A 22767-nucleotide genomic window follows, 5' to 3' on the forward strand; every position below is an offset into this window, starting at 1 on the left:
ACCAGTGAATTCCCCACTGACCATACAGTATATAAATACCTTTAGGACGTGCACAAGACAAACAAGAACTTGTACAAGCACAAACATTACAGACCAAAGCTAAATAGGAACTTGTTACCATACATTCTAACTTGAAAATTGTAGTTCCGATCACGTGGAATCAAAATGTGTGTGACTCAAGTGGAATACTGAAGGTCAAAGCAGGTTCATGGAAACTGTTCCAGGAAGCTTGGGATTTGAAATCATCCTACTGCTACAACTGTATGTTTGATGTTACCCAAGCTGATAATCTTGTTACTTAGTATAACCAGAGTTCATCTTTTTACTCTAACATTAGTAATTTTGCATTAGACAAGCCATATTTTCAGTCACAGAAAACTGAAAGACTTGAGAAACCTGCACAAAAAAATAAACGATTTGAGGAATGACAAACTAAACAGTAAACTATTAGGACAGTCTCCTCCCACTCGGCTGAAATCAGTAGATTGCGTCTGACACAGAGCAGAAATTCAGTTTCAAGCCTAGACAGGAAACACACACACAGTATACACACACAGCCTCACGGTCCAGTGCTAACACCAGTGTAGCATGGACTTCCAGTACAGTAGCCTGCTTGATCATGTGAACCAGCTATCTGGATGGCTAGTTGATTCTGCTAGTTAATCCTGATAATGAACAACTAGCCTATAGCAAGTCTATTGAAACACTAGAGGACTTTGAGTTGGAATAATAATAACAATGTGGAGGAGACAGGAGAAAGACCAGACCAATACACTGGCTGGGATTCTCTTCTGTCTGACGGTAGGACTGTCTCTCCAGGACAATGGTAAGTCACTTTCTTTTACATTTCTCCATAGGATTTTAGAGAGGACATCATTCTTAAGCCTTTCATATTTCATATTACAATTGGGGACTTTGCATCCACTTGGTCAAGCTGCATTTTGGTAGGGCTTCACCAGTTCTGTTTCCCCTCCATCAACAACATGCTTGTTATGCCTAAATGTTTGCCAGTAAATCAGCTTCACAATCGCTAGTGTACGGTTGTCACACATCTTGGATGAAATGTGTAACATCATGCATGTTTTAAACAGCATTTTGAGCCAATTAACTTAAAAAATATCTAGATTATTATAATGACATTTCCATTCAATACTGTGTGTCAAAGGGACATAGATACTTTCAAAGTAGAAAACCTCACATCGGAATTAAAATCTATGTCCTTCCCCCCATTTCACCACAGAGGAGAAAGTCAACAAGACAAAAATAACCGCCGTAGCTGTGTTGGACCCAAGGACGTTCAATGGCAGGAGAGTTCAGACCAACTGTACGGCTGAGGCTGGGCCCCCCAGCTTGGTCCACCTGTCCCCTGGGGCCCCTGGGCTGGACGTGAGGCTGGAGGACCCTGCAGTAGCCTACACCACGGGGCTCCTCAGCACCCGGCTCATCCCCTCAGCCTACCTCCTGGCCATGGCAGTAGGCATCCCCTCCAACGCTTATATCCTGGCCTTCCTGAGGCTCCGGAACAGGTCCTTCTCCACGGCTGTCCTCTACCTTAGCCTGGCCCTCTCTGACCTACTCCTCCTGCTCTCCCTGGCCCTCCGAGTCCACTACCACCTAAACGGAAACAACTGGGTGTTCGGCGAAGCTGCCTGCCGTGTCGTCACCGCTTGTTTCTATGGCAATGTCTACTGCTCTGCCCACACCATCGCTTGTGTCAGCCTCAAGCGCTACCTGGCCGTGGTGAGGCCCTTCCTGTACAGGCGGCTGCCCAAGACGGCCTGGGCGCTGGGGGCAAGCCTGGGGGTGTGGGGCCTGTTTGGGGTGGCTGTGGTGCCTGAGCTCCTGGTGAGACAGAGCTTCCTGCTGCCTCGTCTGGGCTTCACCACCTGCCACGACATACTGCCCCTGGAGGACTCCCCCCATGCCCTGCTGGTGCCCTACAGGCTGGCATTGGTCTGTTTAGGGTTACTCGTGCCCTTTCTGGTCTGTGCCTGGACCCATGTGGCGGTGGTGCGGCATCTGGGTCGCTCGGGCCTTGACTGGACACCCTTCATCAGGGTCAGTACACTGGTCTTCCTCATCTTCACTGTGTGTTTCGCTCCCAGCGGCATCCTCCATATCGCCCATTACGTGAGGCTGTCCACCAGTGGAGAGGACGGGCTGTATGTGTACTCCAGCACTACAGTGTGTCTGTGCTGCCTCCACAGCTGTCTGGATCCCTTCCTGTGTATTCTCATGTCCAAGATAACCGCCTCCAAACTGCGCTTCGCCTCTCTCAGGAGGACACAGCAGACACCTGTTCTGGTGTAGACTGTGTGTATGTGCCCACTGTATTTAAAAATATATATATATTTCACCTTTATTTAAGCAGGTGAGCTAGTTGAGAACTTTTACAACTGTGACCTGGCCAAGATAAAGCAAAGCAGTGTGACACAAACACAGAGTTACACATGGAATAAACAAGCGTAGTCAATAACACAATAGAAGAAGAAAAAAGTATATATACAGTGTGTGCAAATGCCTTGAAGTAGTAAGGCAATAAATAGGCCATAGTAGCGAAGTAATTACAGTTTAGCAAATTAACACTGGAGTGATAGATGAGCAGATGATGATGTGCAAGTAGAAATACTGGTGTGCAAAAGAGCAGAAAAGTATATAAAAACAATATGGGGATGAAGTAGGTAGATTGGGTGGGCTATTTACAGATGGGCTATGTACAGCTGTACAGTATCTTCCCATTGATCTCCCATTGTCAGAGCGCAGTGGGGGAGCCCAGAGCATGAACAAGCAAACTACTGAAAATTAAGTGGCAGGGAAGCCATCTGGAACTACACGCTGTAAACAAGTTAACAGGAAACAGCACTGCTTGTAATCTGAACAATGTTATGCTATGCGTTCTCCCCTGTGGGACACTATCAGAGCTACTAAGTTGACGGTTTCGCAAATGTTTTCATTTGTGTACAGTATCAGCAAGGATGTCCTGAAAAACCAGCCGACAGCAACAGTGATGACAAAAACAAATTCTCCCAGAGACGATGTTGAGAAGCCAGACTGTTTCGGCATGTCCAGTCCACTCATTATCTCAGCCAAGGAAGGACATGCTTACTTCAAAGTTATCATTATGTACTGTTTTGTTCACAAGGACAATTTGTAAATATAAAACCCTTGCAATACAAATGAAGTATATTAATGTATTACCATGCATTCATTTATTAGTTCATTCCCATTTTACTGAGTACATTCTATTGTCCACATTGATAGGTGTAGACTGCACTCGCCTTTCATTTTAGTAATTTAGCAGACACTCTTATCCAAAACAACTTAGAGTTAAGTGCATTCATCTTAAAATAGCTAGTTAAAAAACTACATATCTCAATCTTAGAGTAATTACACTTTTCCTCAATTGTAGTAGCAGAAAACTCAGTGCTAGTAAGGGGAAAAAAAGTCAAGTGCGAGTGTTAGTTCACGACAGGCTATTTTTATATGTGAAGGGCAGCATCCTGGAGTCGCCTCTTCACTGTCGACGTTGAGACTGATGATTTGCAGGTACTATTTAATGAAGCTGCCAGTTGAGGACTTGTGAGGCGTCTGTTTCTCAAACTTGACACTAATGTACTTGTCCACTTGCTCAGTTGTGCACCGGGGCCTCCCACTCCTCTTTCTATTCTGGTTAGAGCCAGTTTGCCCTGTTCTGTGAAGGGAGTAGTATACAGCGTTGTACGGGATCTTCAGTTTCTTGGCAATTTCTCGCATGGAATAGCCTTCATTTCTCAGAACAAGAATAGACTGACGAGTTTCAGAATAAAGTTATTTGTTTCTAGCCTGTAATCGAACCCACAAATGCTGATGCTCCAGATACTCAACTAGTCTAAAGGTCGGACAGTTTTATTGCTTCTTTAATCTGAACAACAGTTTTCAGCTGTGATAAAATAATTGCAAAAGGGTTTTTTAATGATCAATTAGCCTTTTAAAATTATAAACTTGGATTAGCTAACACAACGTGCCATTGGAACACAGGAGTGATGGTTGCTGATAATCTGTTCGTTTGCAGCTACAATAGTCATTTAAAACATTAACGTCTACACTGTATTTCTGATCAATTTGATGTTATTTTAATGGACAAAAAAAAGGTGCTTTTCTTTCAAAAACAAGGACATTTCTAAGTGACCCCAAACTTTTGAACGGTAATACATATTATATACACACACACTATTTATTTATTTTATTACATTTTTTAAGTGGGGGTGCTGTGGGATTATTTAAGATGGTCTTTGAAGAGGTAGGGTTTCAGATGTTTTCGGTAGATGGGCAGGGACTCCGCTGTCCTAGCTTCAGGGAGAAGCTGATTCCACCATTGGGGTAGATACAGTACATGTCATAGAATGAGCAGGGGTTTAAATAAAGGTGAGGGCAGGTTCATTCCGATGATGTTCTTGACTCCAGACAGACCGGTTTTAACATCCTCCCATTAATCACTGAACATCTCATTCATCTCTCAGTCACTGTCCCTATCCTTCTCAACTAAACGCTTTATTAGGTCTAGGTTACAGATCTAGGTTACAGATCTACAGTCATTCCAAATGGCACCCTAGTCCCTATATAGCGCACTACTTTTGACCAGAGCACTGGGCGCTAGTCAAAAGTAATGCACTATATAGCAAAATATGGCAACCTAGATCTGATCAACAGCTGTGATCCCCAGCCTCTGGGTACTAATGCCTTCTCTGTACATGAGATGTATTAAGATGAAGGCTTCTCCGCTCGAGGGAAGATATCTATAGGATCTCATAATAGCTGACAGTCCAGTACCTTACAGATGAGTAGCTTGGTGTTCTGCAGGACGTCATGGTAGTGTTTCGCTGTTGCTGGGTTGACCCCCTGCAGTTTGGCCGTGGGCAGGAGCAGAGCAGAGAGGGTCTGTTCAGGATTCCCAGAGCTCAGCGCCTCGTTGATCTCAGCTATAGCAATAATACCTGGAGGGGAGTTGAGACAGACAGCATGTGTAATGACACTGAGTCAGGGGGAGTTGAACCGCACAAAGCAGCAGGGAAACAGCCCTAATGATACTGATCTCAGGACTACTTCATCATCGATGTGCCCTTGAGCAAGGCACTTCATCTTAATTGGCTCCAGGGGCACCGTACTAATACTGTATGGCTAACCCTGTAAAACAACCCATCTTCTGCACCTATCTGGTGTACGTGACAATAAAACATTGTATTATTATATAGACTGTATTTATTTCGTCAAGACACTGCTGACTTTTCTCCCAACTTAGTGAATGGTTAGACTTGGGAGACATTGTCTACATCCCGAATGGCACCCTATTCCCTATTTAGTGCACTACTTTGACCAGAGCACTGTGGGCCCTGATCAAAAGTAGTGAACTAAATAGGGTGGCATTTGGGATGTAGTCAGTGTCGAGACCGTTAGAGGACTTGACTTACGCTCATGTTCTTCATGGACCTGTAGGTTGACAGTGTCGATGGTCTTCTGAACATCGTTCCAGGTGAGGAACTCCAGGCCTTGGGACAGGCTCTCGGCTCGGAGACTGATTAGAGTGTCTGCATACCTGAGAGACAGAGGGAGAGGGGGACAGAGAGTGGGGGAAGGGGCAGGGCCAGGCAAGGTTACACATTAGGCAGACAGACATTTCTTCTTCTAGTTACCTGTGTGTGTGTGAGTAACTGTGGTGAGCTGTGGAGTTCTCTCTCTGGAGCAGGGGTCTCCAACAGGTCAATCACGAGCTACCTGTAGTTGGCCAAACATTTCTGAAAGTACATGCTTTTTCACGAGTTCCGCCGCAAACTTTCATGAACAAATCTCACAAGTATCAGACACCGCAAGCTTCCAGCTACTATCCAATCAAAACCATCTTGACATTATCCCACCCCTGGTTAGCCACTATTGGCTTAAAAAGCCAAGCGTAACACCTGCCAATTAATTTCAAGCAATATTGCCACTTTAGCAAACTCATTATGTGCAACAGTACAGAAACATTGCTAGACCGACAAATTGCTCTCTCTAGATACGCAATTAAAAGGGGAATTAAACTCAAAAATGTGTTCGCTTTTTTCCAGACCTTAAATTGTCTTTTGATGTGATTTAAGCATTGACATGGACTCAGATCATCCAATTTAATTGGTTCTCCAAGAATCATTTTTATTTTGTGAGTGAAAAATATAAACAAATCCAAAACCAATATAAACATCCTCCAAATCCCACCAACATCAGCTGCCTCAGAGAGCAACTGGTCCTTGTTTGGGAAAACACACACCAAATCCCACCAACATCAGCCACCTCAGAGAGCAACTGGTCCTTGTTTGGGAAATCACACACCAAATCCCACCAACATCAGCCACCTCAGAGAGCAACTGGTCCTTGTTTGGGAAAACACACACCAAATCCCACCAACATCAGCCACCTCAGAGCAACTGGTCCTTGTTTGGGAAAACACACACCAAAGCACGCAACAGGTTGACCAATACAAGGGTTGAAAAATTGGTGGCCATCCGGGCAAATGTTAGGCTTTTTGAGCCTGACAACGAGCCATCATCAACAAGGTTGGAAAGTGACAGTGAAGATGAGACCTCAGAGTCTGATGTTCAAGAGGTGGACATTGAGGAGGTCCAGGGAGAAGACATGGAAGCCTGAGAGGAAGACAACCAAAGCTTTAGTTTAGACTATCATTTTACAGATATATATTGAAAACGTTTTTGGGAGATGCGAAGGATCATTGGGGATCATTCAATATTCCCTTTCTTTTGTTGTTCAGTGAAATCATCCCATGTGAAGAGTCAACTAATTAAAGTTCAACACCTAACTAAATTGTTTTTTTTTTTTTACTTCCATTGGAAGGATTTAATCATTTGCAATTATGTCTACTTATGATAAGGTAAAAGGTTTAATGTTTCTGTCTCCATATGATATGGTAAATATATCCAATGCAAAAAACATCTTCATTTAAATGGTATTAATATTAATTTAATTATTAATTCATATTAATATTATTCCCGTTAATTTCCACGGAGTTTCCACCTCTGAATATTCCCAAAAATGTGAAACCAAATATTTAAGATATTTATTTAACATAATGTGGGAAGTGGTCAGTGGGGAAGTATGGAAAACTAATGTCATATTGTTTTTCATTTTGTGATGTTAATAAAAACTGTAAGGACCAAATACTGTAACTTGGAAAGGATACCCCCTTTATCTGTTAAGTTTTTATCCAATATGTTGTGAATACAATATGAAAAGTAATGAAGGTATGTGTTTAGGAACGTGATTTTAGTTTTCTAATGAGATAATAGTTTTTGATATCTTTTACACATTAAGAAGCCAGGCCCTGAGTGAGGTCAGAGAGCTTGTCAGTATGACGGATGCCCCTTTTGACCAAGAGTGCATAAAGGCTTGGAAGAGGAATCAACCCTTAAACCAGGAAACGTGAGGCTGGTAGCTTCATGTTGGAAATGGTTAAAACTTTGAACCTCAACACGAGGTGAATAAATGAACACCTTCCTTTGGACCAGAGAGACGAAAAGCTGCAGCTCATGTCAATCGTGGTCCGAATCCTGAATGCCAACACGATAAGGAAGAGGCGAGAAGCTGACCTTAGACAATCAATTGTACAGCTGATTAGCTGTCTTAAGTCAGATCATGAAAAGCCAATCTAAGTGAGACTATCCTACTACGCTCATCACCAATGGGAACCGTCAGCTGGTTATCTTCCAGAGTGAACAACAGTAGAAGACGGGAAAAAAGAGACCCCTTGCGGACAATCAGAGCCATACAGCTGGAAGGCCAACAACTTTCCGAGAAGGCTTGGTTCCGACAGAGAGATATGACGACCGAAGGCATTAAACACGTAAATATATTAACGATCTCTTATTCCAAACGGGCAGTGGTTCGTGTGCAAAGTTTGAGGTTTATGGGAGAATAGTTATAGAATGTGTCCCTTTTTCTGTCTCCCTCTTTTTCCCCCTCTCCATCTGTGTAAAAAGCCGTCATATTTTGTCAGTCCACTAGGGACCTTAGTCTCATGTAAAGGGTGTATGTTTATTCTGTGTTATAATTTAGTTAGCTAGTAAATAAATAATTAACACAATTTGTGTAGTACTGAATAATGAGCTACACTGGGGTTTTTGCAGATCCAAGAAGGTTATGACTGGTCAGAATGATGATTTGATAAGAGGTAATGATTAATAAGATGACTGTTTATCGATGAAATAGGTAAAGACCTGAGAGTTTAACTCGGGAGACGGTAACTCTAAACAAATTATTCCGTGGTGCCCCAAATACTAATGTTAATTGTACATGATTCATTTAAAATTGGGTAACAATTAAACAGTTAGTGGATTAAATAAGTCATCAGATTAATGGAAGTAAAGTCACGACACTATCTACTCCGATTTCAGAGCACTCTCGTCTGAGTGTGCCAGAGCGCAGAACAACTGACGAATTTACAAACGCTCAACACCCGTTGAATACGGCCGGTGTTAGTAAACGTTGGAAAAAGAGTGTAAATTGTTGCCGGAAGCACAATTACAGTCATCAACGCTCTGGATAACATAAAAACAGCCTAACCAGGTCAGGTCAGATGAATTGAGAAGTAACAGTCCTATGACATACACACACAGGAGACAGGGCCATGACTACACCAATGAGAGGAACCACTTAAGTTTCCTGCCTAGCAACTGTCTGTCTAGATGTGCAAGGAGTTGACTCCGCCCAGTAGAGGGTATAAATATATGTACTTGTGGAAACATTTCTGTCTTTTCAGCTGTTTGACCCAGTGTGTGAATAAACTTGTTTTAAGCTTTTTCTAGTTGTCCGTTTGAGTTTTTAACTTGGTTTGTCAGAACCTAATAACATCAAGGACCTGTGAAGAGTAGCAGGGGAGAAGAGAAGCAAGCTAGAAAAACCATTAGTAACTTGCGATATGTTACATTTCATTTAAGTAGCTCTCATGCAAGAAAAGGTTGAAGACCCCTGCTCTAGAGGGACAAAAGGATAGATAGTTGGTGTTGGCTACCTGTGCAGGTTGTGGTGTTAGCTACCTGTGCAGGTTGTCCTGATCCATGTTGCTGAAGCCCAGAGGAGAGTCAGTCAGCTGTTCAGTAACAGCCTGGGGGTCCTTGGTGTCCAGGACCTCGTTGAGCACGGCCACCGCAGACAGCATCTCTACTGCCACACACAGCTCCTCATGCCCCAGTCCTGCCTGCTCAATACAATAAGACAGAAGGCTCAGTGACCATATACACCTGGACAGACACACAACTGTCTGCACACTGGCCAACCAAGCTAGAGAAATCTATTACTACTTTGTTGTGCCAACTAGCACCCGCTCACAACTGTACAAGATAATATCATAGCTTAAAATAGGAAAGTGTAATTTCAACTCAAATGTGTGTGTGTTAGTGTGTGAATGCCTGCATGCGTACGTCACCTTTGCCCCCTGTATCTGCAGGCTGAACAGTTCGGTCTGGTAGAGGTTGGCAGCTGTCTGGTAGACAATAGGAAGCTGGGCCTCTGGGTTCATCAGCTCCTCCACCGTCTCTGCTGCTACGCCATGACGAATGGCCGCGTTGATCGCTACAATGGCCTCCAGTTCTGAACAGGAAAACCATCATACTCATCAATCTTCATATAATGCAGATGGCAAAGGATTAGCAACCTAAAAATACTCAAACACATTTATTCTGATGTAATTCATATAAATTACTGGAATGGGAGGCGAGGGGTGCTTACTTCGTTTCTCTGCCTCAGCAAAGTCGTTGGTGGAGCTGACCACCCTCTGAATCTCCTCCCTCTGCAGCATCATTGCACCTCCAGCGTCCTGAGGTCCAAAGAGAAAGTGTTTGGGTGAAAAGTTCAATTTAATAGAAAAATCCTGGTTCTGTAACACTAATGCAACTTTAATCAACAAATAAAGTCCGGGGCTGTTGAAGGCAAAAACACATCTACACAGTGTATTAGTATTCTCCTTTCTTTTGACAGAACACCTTATATCCCGACACCTGTAAAAACCTACTAGACACGCATCCACTACTTTGACCACTGGCCTTACCAGCGGTGTAAAGTACTTCAGTAAAAATACTTTAAAGTACTACTTAAGTAGTTTTTTGGGGTATCTGTACTTTACTATTTATACTTTTTGCCAACATTTACTTTCACATTCCTAAAGAAAATGATGTACTTTTTACTCCATACATTTTCCCTGACACCCAAAAGTACTCGTTACATTTTGACAGGAAAATGGTCCACTCACACACTTATCAAGAGAACATCCCTGGTCATCTCTACTACCGCTGATTTGGCGGATTCACTAAACACAAAATGCTCCATTTGTAAATTATGTCTGAGTGTTGGAGTGTGCCCCTGGCTATCCTTCAATTAAAAAAATAAAAAAATAAAATTGTGCCGTCTGGTTTGCTTTAATGTAAGGAACTTGAAATATTTTATACTTTAGTTCATTTTAGCTATTCCATTTACTTTTGATACTTGAGTAAAAGTAAAAAAGTATTTGGTATTAAATATACTTAAGTAGTATTTTACTGGGTGACTTTCACTTGAGTCATTTTATATCAAGGTATCTTTACTTTTACTCAAGTATGACAATTGAGTACTTTTTTAACCACTGGGCCTTACTGACCCGAGCCTTGACTTCGCAGTAGGAGGTTAAGTGCTCCAGGTACCAGTGGGAGTTTGCCTCCTGGACCCCCAGCATTCCTAGAGCGGGCACCCTGAGCCCAGCCAGCAAAGCAGCCTCGTCCTGGGCAGAGATGGCCTGGTTCACCTCCCGCACCGCCACCTGGGCTGGAGAGACAGACAAGCGGGAGCAGGGGTTGGATGGAGACACTGGCCACAACCCCCCCCCCCCTCGGCCACTACCTCTAGACCATGTGTGGAGGGCCGAGAGTCCGCGGATTTTCACTCCTCCCTTGTACATGATTAAGGTCAATGATTAGTTAGAAACTCCTCTCACCTGGTTGCCTAGGTCTTAATTGGACACAAATTGAGAAGAAATAAGGAAAAGCAGCAGACACACGGCCCTAGAGAATTTGAGTTTCACACCCCTGCTCAAGACATTCTGAAGGCCTATCCTAGAGATGTTCATTATAGAACTGAGATCATAAGACAGGAACTGTAGTTACTGTTAACACGGTCAATGCTGCTCTGGATCTCCTGCTGGGTCAGCAGCTCCTCATAAACATCTCTCTCCTCTGTGGCTACAGATGAGCGCTGAACACGGAGACAAGAAAAAAGCATCGTGTTAGATGGACTATAAATGTACATTCTTAAAAGGATAATACGAGATACTGGCAATCAAGCCGTTTTCTACTTAACCAGAGTCAGATGAACTCATGGATACCATTTTTTTGCATGCTAGCTATATCGGTAGACTTCCAGTCATTGCTCGAATACTAGTTAGCATTGGCTCGCAAAACTACCTTCAACTTCCTTCAAACTGCACAGTAAGACATAAAAATGGTATTCATGAGTTCATCTGGCTCTGGTCAAGTAGAAAGAATATCGCACTATCCCTTCAAGCTTTTTTAAATGTTGTGCATATTGAAACTAAATCTGTCATGCTAAAATTGTTGATAATCTGGACATCATATTAACTTCAGATTTCATGTCTTTGCTGAAGAAATGTGTAATTTAACACAGTGGGTCATGTTTACACAGAGTTAGTGAGGAGTATGGGAGGAGAGATGCCAGTTTGTTTGGGATGACTAGTGTTGTAGTGGGAGTTCAGCTGACGCTGCAGCCACTGGAATGTCATGGCAAGTGTTTCAGGTGGTAGTCACTGCAGACAAGACCCATATACTACCAATTCTCACTACCTCTCTGCCTGGTCTAAGAGGTTTCTGTTCAGAACAGGGTCAAGTTGCTGATCCATGATGAGTTTTGAAAATTCTACCAGAATCAGGTCCCATAGATCTCTGGTCAAAAGCAGTGATCTTGAAAGAGAATGGGATGCCATTTGGGACAGACTTTTTTTTACTGACTCTTGCGTGGAAAGGACAACAACAGGGAGGCTCTCAGAGTTCCTCACCCTGCCTGAGGCCTGGTCCTCCTTGCTAGCCTTGGCCCAGCTCAGTGTAACCTGGTAGTCCTGGGCAAGCTCTTCCCCAGTGTTCCTCAGCATGGCGTTGGGGTTCTTCAACGCCCCCATGGTCACTGTCGCCTCACCCTTATCCACCGCCTCGTTGATGGCAAACACAGCAGCGTGCACTGGGGACAGAGGAAAGAATAAGTACCACTCAGAAGCAAACATGTCTATCTATGGGAGGTCAGACTTTTGTTGAAGCCCAGCACTAACACAACAGATTCAACTAATCATCAAGGCCTGGATTATCTCAATCGGATGTTTTTGTGCTGTGCTGGAACCAAACCCTGCACACCCTCTGGGTCTATTCAGGAGCAGGATAGAAGAGAACAGTGTACTGTACTACTTACAGGCTGCCTCGTCCACTGAGAGCTCGTTGGCCAGGATGCCTCCTATCTTACTGAAGGTTGGCATCTGGATGCCGTACTTCTCCAGCTCACTCCGCATGTTACTGATCTCCTCCTCTGTGGGACAGACAGGATCACATTACAAACAGGTCAGCCAAACTGGCACAGCAGGAAACCTCTATACCGTAGGAGCAAAGGAGGTTGGTGGCACCTTTACTGGGGAGAATGGGCTCATGGTAATGACTGGAGCGGAATCAGTGGAATGGTGTCAAGTACATCAAACACATGGTTTCCTGGTGTTTGATGCCATTCCATTTGCGCCGTTCCAACCATTATTATGAGCCGTTCTGTGCCTAGGAGAGGGACTGCTCATTCACTAGCAACCTATATAACATCAGGACACACTGGAGATTTTAAACAGAACGGTAAAGAGACGGGTTTGGTATTTCACACACTTCACTCATATCAACCACGTTACAATCATCTCCACAGTGCTTATCGAATTGAACACGCAGCTGGGAGTGAGTGATGACATTCTGTTTCGATCAAAACTAAACATGAGCACCAATTATGTGTCATTACTGTACGCGCCCACACGCGCGCCAGCCGAGGCAATTTAAATGAGTCTTCAGAAGACGCCCTGAGGCTCATGTTTTCCTTTAGTTTTAAAGGGAGGTAGTAATCACTAGAGTGGTTCTTCCTTCACGACAACGCTGTATGTTATGTCAGCGTTCATTCTGGAGCAGTTAGCTACATGCAACATGCTTATTACACTGTTGTACAACTACGCAGCAACTGTTGTTACAGGTTCATGGACCCAGCCTCCAGTTCAAACCTGGCTGGTGCCAGGCAGAGAAGAACGCTATGGGTTGACGTTAGAGTACAGGATGAACTCCAGCTATGGCTCCTATCATACCTCAAACTATCATGATGTAGTAGAGCTGGTATAGCCTGGTCTTACCTGTGAAGGCCACTTTCCCCAGCAGGTCCTGGATCTGTGGTGCAATGCCCAGTTTGAACAGGTATAAGCTGTGGGGGGGAAAGGAATGGAAAGGAATGAAGCTCCAAACTTAGATTTAACGGTTAGGAAGAAAGGGTAGCAAGCTGAAGTTAAGATGTGGCTGTTTACTCAATAACTCAGAGGCAGGGGAAACCTACATTTACAAACATCTATACATCTGCATCCATCCACACTTCAGCCGAGCTTGAATACTTCAGAAATGAATCCTTCCTCTTGCCTTGGGTTAGCAAGGAAACCACCATATTCCTTTCACCTATGAAAGCATGTCAATCCGATCAGTGATGACTTGAAGGAAATGAAGGAAGGAAGGATGCATCCCAACAGGACCTTGAAACATCCATCTGCTCCAGATTAAACTAGGAGTGTGTCAGCCAAATGGCAATGTCCCCTTCTCCCCACAGGGGGGCATTGTGTGCTCAGAAGAAGCAGCAGTAACAATCCTGACATGCAAACTGCACTGTCCTGAGTCCTGTCAGCCTGAAACTAACCTAACACGGCAGGCGTAGAATGACACCTGAGCGGGGTCCCCATTTCCGTTTTTTAGGGGAAATGGAAGTTGAAAATACTGTATCCCTGAAAACCAGAAATATCCGCTTTCTGCCAACGCTGCTAAATATGGGTGGCCTGAAACAAACAGGTGGCTGGAAACTGCATTCAACTTTCATCTGCCAGCAGGTTCCTGATAAGTTGGCATTCATTATATTGGGCTAGTGCCTGTAACTATGTGTATGAGGAGGCTATGATAGTGCTATGTTAGCCTCTAAACTCTGAGTGTGTGTGTGTGTATGTGTGTGTGTGTGTGTGTAAACAGGGACACAGGTCTGTTCCTTAGTGCTGTAAAGTCTGCTGAGACAGAGGTAAGGCCAAAGGTTTAATAGGTTGTTAACCCATGGCTGGCTGGTAGACTCAGTCCTGCTGTGAGATAAACAGCTGACTGAGACTGAGGATAATGATGGAGGCTTCGTTAGATCATCCTGCTGACTTGGTCAATAAGAACGTAGGAAGGACACGGAAAAACATCCTCCTTCCTTTCCCTCCACACAAACACACTCTCCCCCCTCTTCACACACACGCAAACACAAAACGTGACACCGTCACCAACACACACGCATGCCCAACCAATCCCATCAGATCCAGAGTCAATACTTATGTTCAGTTTCCATTCTATTGTGGTGCCCTTCAATTTTTCCACTGTACTGAATTCTCAACAAAGACCCATTAACCCAGTGTGTCTACTTCTCCTCAGAGCTAGTGTATTCCCTGGCTCCCAGTGGGGGTTAGACCAGCCTGCCAGGAAGGAAGATCACGTGTGTGTGTGTCCGCGCACACACACAGGGAGGGAAGGAAGCTGATCCTCATGGGCCCTGACCAAACAGCTAAAAAAAATTAAGAAAACAAGCCAACTCGCTAACACGTTCACTCCAATTCTCTGCCACATTCAGATGCGAGCCACCCTTTTCTGTACACATTACAGTGTACATGACATAACTGTATACATGAGTCAGTGTGGGCACAGAAAGTAGAGCCCGGGGGGAAAAAAAACTCTGTACAAAACCTCCTACTAGTAGTGACACTATTGACATCACACAATGACTAAGTGTCACTACAGAGCTGTTACTTCTACTAGCACCACACTATGACAGCAGCTCTCAGGTGAGATTGGAGACTGAGGCGGTCTTAAATGGCACCCTATAAATAGTGCACTATTTTTTTAAATAATAATTCTCCCCAATTTCGTAGTATCCAATTGGTAGTTACAGTCTTGTCCCATCACTGCAACTCCCGTCTGGACTCGGGACAGGGGAAGGTCGAGAGCCGATAGGGCTCTGGTCTAAAGTAGTACGCTAAATAGGAAAAAGGTTGCCATTTGGGATGGAGACAGTGTAGTCTTGCCTGTTTCTTTTCTGGAGATGTTAACAGGGGTGTGTCTACTACAGTATGCAGTGATATCAGATGTTCAGTGTTCAAAAGGATGAGCCAGTCAGCCGTTACAGTACGTTGCTGGACCTTAGCCCTCTCAAGCCTGTGTGACGAGTACGAATGCACAGTCCATAATCAGGACATGAATCAATCATGATCTTCAACACACTTTTATTCCGTTAATAAAGTTATTCAACAGTTATGCCTCTTAGTATAATAATCTGAGGCCAGCTCGCATCAAATAGGTGTGAACCTGCCATAACATTGTTATATAACATTATGCCATGTAATGTGTGTGTGCTGCATATGCAGTGCATTCGGAAAGTATTCAGACCCCTTGACTTTTCACATTTTGTTACGCACAGCCTTATTCCAAAACGTATTAAATCGTTTTTTCCCCCACATTAATCTACACACAATACCCCATAATGACAAAGCAAAAACTGTTTACTTTTCTTTAGCAAATGTATAAAAAAAATAATAATGAAATTACTTAAGAATTCAGACCCTTTACTCACTACTTTGTTGAAGCACCTTTGGCAGTGATTACAGCCTAGAGTCTTATTGGGTATGATGCTACAAGCTTGGCACACCTGTATTGGGAGGTTTCTCCCATTCTTCTATGCCGATCCCCTCAAGCGCAGTCAGGTTGGATGAGGAGCGTCGCTGCACAGCTATTTTCAGGTCTATCCAGAGATGTTCAAGTCCAGGCTCTGGCTGGGCCACTCAAGGACATTGAGACTTGTCCGAAAGCCACTCCTGCATTGTCTTGGTTGTGTGCTTATGGTCATTGTCCTGTTAGAAGGTGAACTTTTGCCCCAGTCTGTGGTCCTGAGTGCTTTGGAGCAGGTTTTCATCAAGGATCTCTGTACTTTTCTCCATTCATCTTTCTCTCGATCCTGACTAGTCTCCCAGTCCCTAGTCCCTGCTGCTGATAAAACATCCCCATAGCATGATGCCGCCACCACCACGCTTCACCGTAGGGATGGTGCCAGGTTTCCTCCAGACGTGACGCTTGGCATTCAGGCCAAAGAGTTCAATATTGGTTTCATCACACCAGAGAATCTTGTGTATCATGGTCAGAGTCTTTAGGTGCCTTTTGGCAAACTCCAAGCAGGCTTTCATGTGCCTTTTACTGAGGGATGGCTCCGTCTGGCCACACTACCCTAAAGGCCTTTTTGGTGGAGTGCTGCAGAGATGGTTGTCCTTCTGGAAGGTTCTCCCATCTCCACAGAGGAACTCCGGAGCTCTGTCAGAGTGACCATCGGGTTCTTGGTCACCTCCGTGACCAAGGCCCTTCACCCCCGATTGGTCAGTTTGGCTGGCCAGCCAGCTCTAGGAAGAGTCATGGTGGTTCCAAACTTCTTCCATTTAAGAATGATGGGGGCCACTGTGTTCTTGGCGACCTTCAATGCTGCAGAAATGTTTTGGTACCCTCCCCCAGATCTGTGCCTTGACACAATCCTGTCTCTGAGCTCTACGGACAATTCCTTTGATCTCATGGCTTGGTTTTTGCTCTGACATGCACTGTCAACTGTGGGATCTTATATAGACAGGTGTGTGCCTTTCCAAATCATGTCCAATCAATTGAATACACCACAGGTGGACTCCAATCAGGTTGTTGAAACATCTCAAGGATGATCAATGGAAAAGGATGCACCTGAGCTCAATTTCGAGTATCATAGCAAAGGGTCTGTCTACTTATCTTATTTAGACGAGTTAGTTATTTTTTATAAATTTGCTAATATTTATAAAAACCTGTTTTTGCTTTGTCCTTATGGGGTATTGTGTGTAGATTGATGAGGCAAAAAAGTGATTTAATCAATTTTAAAATAAGGCTGTAATGTAAAAAGAGCTGTGGAAAAAGTCAAGGGGTCTGAATACTTGCCGAATGCACAGTAGAGAAGAAAGCCTAACGCTGGAGGATGTGAAGTTAAATCCCTCTGAGCAGGATGAAAACCATTTCCAGTTCCTCTTTTATATAATACAGGTATTTGTCTCACTGCAAGTTGGGATTGCACATGAAAAGAAAATAGGCTTCAGATAAAAAGATGGAACTACTGTAGGCCTATTAATTAAAAAAACAAAAAGCTGAGTGAAACAACTTCCAAAACAACATCTGGCTTTACTTCTAGAGCCTGATGATATGTGTGAGAATGACATCATTGCCATCACTTATACACCTGGACAATATTATCAAAGGAGACACTAAATGACTTGAAACAGCCTAGGCTTATAGATTGAGTCATTTCCTGTCTACAGACGGTTTCAACGTGTACAGGAAGTCACCTCATCAGTTCCGAGAGTGAGTTTGGGAAATTACTGCTTATTGCCACACAAATGTTGAAGATGGCACATGTTTTAACCACAAACTGAAACCAAAAGGACCACAGACTATAATAGTTTCAACGTTCATCCAGTCTTTTTCGCTTCTCTTGGTTCACACAATCTTGTTAGCTTTTTCAAATGATCCCCTTTAGACAGTGATATCATGTGATATGCTTTTAGGACTCATCAAACCTCAGAAGATGAGCTAAAAACATACAGTGCATTTGGAAAGTATTCAGACCTCTTGACTCATCAATTTACACACAATAACCCATAATGACAAAGCAAAAACAGGTTTTTAGTAATGTTTGCAAATAAAAACAAACTGAAATACCACATTTACATAAGTATTCAGACCCTATACTCAGTACTTTGTTGAAGCACCTTTGGCAGCGATTACAGCCTCGAGTCTTCTTGTGTATGGTGGCTGGGCCACTCCAGGACATTGAGACTTGTCCCGAAGCCACTCCTGCGTTGTCTTGGCTGTGTGCTTAGGGTCATTGTCCTGTTGGAAGGTGAACCATCTCCCCTGTCTGAGGTTCTGAGCGCTTTGGAGCAGGTTTTCATCAAGGATCTCTGTACTTTTTTTGTAAATAATGTATTTCAGTTTTTTTTTTTTTAAATACATTTGCAAACATTTCTAAAAACCTGTTTTCACTGTCATTATGGGGTATTGTGTGTAGATTTTTGATTTCATCCATTTTAGAATAAGGCTGTAACGTAACAAAATGTGGTAAGTCAAGAGGTCTGAATACTTTCCGAATGCACTGTAGACCTCCACAATATAAAGTGTAGTGAAGAAACAGAAACAAGAAATAGACTAGTGTGTGGTAGACAAAGAGTAAGATGATGTAAGCAGTAAGCCTAAAGGGGAAGGGGGGGGGAAGGGGGGGGGGGGGTCAGTAAGAGACAAAAAAAAACATTGTGTTGGAATTCTGTCTTACCTTAATGCGTGTATGCAGTACACTACCTTGGGCATGTTTTTGCGATCGTACACATCTGTCGTTTCGGGATAGAATATCTGAAAGTAGAAACCAGAGGAGGCATTAGTCATGGATCTTTCATTACGGTCTTCTGATACCTTGTTGAGTGCAGCGGCCAAGGAGTCATATCAAGAACACTACATCTTTTAGGCAGCCAGTTTCATTTTCAAGCTGTGGCAGTCTGACACTATTCCTCTGTATCTACCTGGTCACTGCCACACACCTTTAGTTGCATTACAGTGTGTGCTTCCTTTCTCACTATACATACAGTACATCTGGCTGCTGTGTACGTGCATGTGTTTTCTCAGAAGGGAACAGCACTGCTGAACAACAGTGAAGGGAACAACCGTGAAGCATCCTATTCCCCTGCCCTGATCATTCTTGTGAATTAAAATTAATAGAGAAACATTTTCAAGCATCAATAATGACAAGAGCCCATAATAACCATATGAATAAACAATATCTCATATTCATTAGTTCTATGTCTACTCCTAAGATTCTGCTTCCCCCAAAACAGAGGAACTGATCAATTGATTTGATCATCAAACAGTCATCTCCAGAGCGGTTCCAGTGTTAGCATCACATGGCATGACGATAAGGTGGTAGCATTCTCCATATCAGCTCCAGTGGGAACACCTTTTGTCCCTACCCATAAAAGATGCATTGGTGCTGATAACACTCTATTTGCGGTAGCAATAGTAGTACAGGCACCACAGTTAACACCCTCCTAGCGTTGGTCACAGGCCTCTCATAAGAAAACAGTAGAACGGTGTGCTTTATTTACCTGGCCCAGTGAAAGTCTCACAGGTGTTTGTCTGCGTATGTGTGTCCTTTGACTTAGTAAAATCTGTCATAAAACAGGCAACTCAACCTTGTGATATCGCCAGTTACGACTGGTTATGATACTGTATGCCACTGGAAGGATGGACTTGGGCAGTGTGTGTTAGTTTTACCTTGGGCAGCCCTACAGATTCCATGGCCCGTAGCCACTGCACCGTGTTGTCTGTGTGTCTGAAGTGAAGTCCTGTGTGCTGGAGACAAAAACAGGCAAAACAGAAACATTAGATCCCACCAACTGAGTCTTTTGTATATAACAAATAGCATGTTTTTGGTAGGAAACGCACGCACCAAAAGATGGGAGTGTGTGTGTGTGTGTGAGTGAGTGTGTTGTGTCAGCTCTCTGCCCCATGGAAGATGGTTGACAGGAAGTGGAAATGTCTGCGATGGATCTGGGATTAGACACTTCCTGTCTGACTCCATGGAGGTGTGGGGGGGGGGGGGGGGGGGTACTAGATAGGGGAGTAAGTATGCGGGAGAGCAGAAGAACTAGATGGGGAGATGGTGTGGGGGAGAGGGGGTACTAGATAGGGGAGGAAGTATGCAGGAGAGCAGAAGAACTAGATAGAGGGGAGGTGGTGTGGGGGAGAGGGGGGGGGGTACTAGATAGGGGAGGAAGTATGCGGGAGAGCAGAAGAACTAGATAGAGGGGAGGTGGTGTGGGGGAGAGCAGAAGAACTAGATGGGGAGATGGTGTGGGGGAGAGGGGGGGTACTAGATAGGGGAGGAAGTATGCGGGAGAGCAGAAGAACTAGATAGAGGGGAGGTGGTGTGGGGGAGAGCAGAAGAACTAGATGGGGAGATGGTGTGGGGGAGAGGTACTAGATAGGGGAGGAAGTATGCGGGAGAGCAGAAGAACTAGATAGAGGGGAGGTGGTGTGGGGGAGAGGGAGGGGGAACTAGATAGTGCCCACTGCCACCCAGATTTGTGGTCGTGTGTATGTGTCAGTTTTATTCAGTATCCTAGTAGTTTAGTTAAATGAATAGTCTGAAAAATAGTGTCAAGTAACTTGACAAGAGCTTCAACATTAGAGCGTGATAAGAAATGGCATCATGCCAACTTGATAGAATGTTGATCTGAAGTGTAAGAGTATTCCGTGGTATGAGGACAAAGGTCACCTTGTAGCGGGTCTGGTCCCTGTCGTAGATCTTCTTCTCAGACACCATCTTGGGGGCGAAGAACTTGGCCAGTTTTCCAAGGTAGACTCCGTTCCTCAGACCCTCCTCTAACTCTGTGGTGGGGGGCAGCTCCTCCTCTACACACGCCTCCATCCACCTGGGGATACGCAAACACACTGATCTCAGAACGGAAAACATGGAAAAAATAAAAAATATTTCCTGCTTTGCTCCTTTGGGGGGGGACCCATTATGGCATAATTGACCTGAATGGGGATGCCCGTTCTACTAATTCTATGACGGCAACATCTGTCATTCATTTGAAGACGACTGGAACAGAAACTGAGGGATCTCACAACAAAATGGCCACATCTCTCAAGTCATTCATATGGAGCAATAGGGAAGAGACACTGATATCACAACCGAATAATACAGTTATTTTCTAGAAACAAGGATCAATGTTTCCTTTGGATAATTTGTTAGGCTGGGTATAGGGTCCTGTCCTGCCTTTTTATCCTAATGGTGAGGCCAGATAAACACTAGAAGAGACACTGATCCCAGAACTTCGTAGGTACATTTAACTATCACAGCTTTGAGGAGCTTATGGATAATGTCATTTCCATTTAACAAGGACCCATGAGCACCAACATGTGACGTTCACAGAAGCATATCAAATTGGGTGTCAAATGAAGGCTAAGAACCTATATTTTTGAGAAATTAAAGCATAGATACATTTTTCAACCATTTTCCATCCAAAAGATTAGGCCCAAGTAATGGCTTTGATTTCTGGTCAAACGTATGGAAAAGAGGACTTAGAAAACCTCTACTAGAAAAAGTTAAGAAATTGGAAATGTACAAAACGCAATATTGTTGAAGTAAAGACCCCTGCCAACTAATAACCACACTTATACTTAGTTTGAGAAATAATTTCTGTAAGTTTAAGAACCATTGCCTTGTGCCTTGTAATTCCGTTACCAAAAACCCACACACAGGCCTACCAATTTGTTTGTGTTTTTACTGATATACATTTAAGTGATTATAACTCATAATTCTGTTACCAAATCGGAATTCCAGCGATTTAATTGGCTACAATGGAAAATCATAGCAGCGACAAACCACATTTGGGTCACCTGCTACAGTCCTACCTTCCACTGGCATACTGTTGTTCAGCTCATCTCTCATGTTCTCTCCCGGCTCTTACTTACACCTACCCATGAGCTCCCTCTCTTTTTATTTACCGTAACCAGCATCTGCACCCACTGAGCACCGACTGACACCGGACGTTCAAAAGTTATCAAAGGTGGGTCAGTCTGCCCTGACCTTGATATCAACGTCCATAGACGTTTTTTGGCCGGTCCGGAATGGCCTTGATTTGGCCTAGTACTTTTTTTGTAATTTTTTTTTTTAACACTCTTTCTCTCCCCAATTTCGTGATATCCAAATTGGTAGTTACAGTCTTGTCCATACGGGAGTTGCAGCGATGGGACTCGGGAGAAGTGACGGTCGAGAGCAATGCGTCCTCCTAAACACGACCCTGCCAAGCCGCACTGCTTCTCAACAAACACACTGCTCGCTTAACCCGGAAGACGGCCGCACCAATGTGTCGGAGGAAACATTACAACTGGTGACCGAAGTCAGTGTGCATGCGCCTGGCCCGCCACAAGGAGTCGCTATAGCGCAATGGGACAAGGACATCCCGGCGGCCAAACCCTCCCCTAACCCAGACGACGCTGGGCCAATTGTGTGCCGCCTCATGGGTCTCCCAGTCGTGGCCGGCTGCGAGACAGCCTGGGATTGAACCTGGGTCTGTAGTGACACCGCAAGCACTGCAATGCCTTAGACCACTACACCCCTCGGGAGGCTCCAATTTGGCCCAAACATTTAGAGTGCAGTCCAGTATAATGTACTGTACTCTGATGTACTGTACTGTCCTGCGAAGTCCAAACCTGTGAAACAGACGTCCATGATTGGTTCAGATTTTGTCTGGTCCGGACCAACCAAATGTGATCTTGTTTAGGGGCGAAGCTCATTAGAATTACATTTACATTTAAGTCATTTAGCAGACGCTCTTATCCAGAGCGACTTACAAATTGGTGCATTCAC

The 22767-nt window shown here is 44.0% G+C and overlaps 2 protein-coding genes across 3 annotated transcripts in view; one reads left to right on the forward strand and one right to left on the reverse strand.

Moving 5' to 3' along the window:
* iqgap2 (IQ motif containing GTPase activating protein 2) overlaps nt 1-22767 on the reverse strand; it is a 105490-nt gene that overhangs the window by 41500 nt on the left and 41223 nt on the right. For both annotated transcript variants that reach the window (XM_045706983.2, XM_045706982.2), the window contains exons 3-15: nt 20668-20824; nt 19665-19742; nt 18673-18749; nt 13421-13488; nt 12463-12576; nt 12059-12237; nt 11154-11241; nt 10652-10815; nt 9748-9835; nt 9446-9609; nt 9057-9217; nt 5448-5572; nt 4810-4973 (exon numbers count right to left, since the gene is read on the reverse strand). In XM_045706983.2, the coding sequence (XP_045562939.1) occupies nt 4810-4973; nt 5448-5572; nt 9057-9217; nt 9446-9609; nt 9748-9835; nt 10652-10815; nt 11154-11241; nt 12059-12237; nt 12463-12576; nt 13421-13488; nt 18673-18749; nt 19665-19742; nt 20668-20824 (1627 nt within the window). The remainder of the gene's footprint in view (nt 1-4809; nt 4974-5447; nt 5573-9056; nt 9218-9445; nt 9610-9747; nt 9836-10651; nt 10816-11153; nt 11242-12058; nt 12238-12462; nt 12577-13420; nt 13489-18672; nt 18750-19664; nt 19743-20667; nt 20825-22767) is intronic.
* On the forward strand, nt 536-3181 carry LOC106585042 (proteinase-activated receptor 3-like). Its single transcript, XM_014170793.3, has 2 exons — nt 536-826; nt 1241-3181. The coding sequence occupies exons 1-2, from the start codon at nt 739-741 to the stop codon at nt 2308-2310; spliced, it is 1158 nt and encodes a 385-aa protein (XP_014026268.2). The 5' UTR covers nt 536-738; the 3' UTR covers nt 2311-3181.

Source organism: Salmo salar, chromosome 24 (genome assembly GCF_965601325.2).
Source record: "Salmo salar chromosome 24, fSalSal1, whole genome shotgun sequence".
Classification (NCBI taxonomy): Eukaryota; Metazoa; Chordata; class Actinopteri; order Salmoniformes; family Salmonidae; genus Salmo; species Salmo salar.

Bases quoted from the DNA above. Each gene is read 5' to 3' on its own strand.
- LOC106585042 (XM_014170793.3), top strand. From the start codon at position 739: ATGTGGAGGAGACAGGAGAAAGACCAGACCAATACACTGGCTGGGATT. The intron at 827-1,240 runs GTAAGTCACTTT...ATTTCACCACAG, and splicing joins ACTGTCTCTCCAGGACAATG to AGGAGAAAGTCAACAAGACA.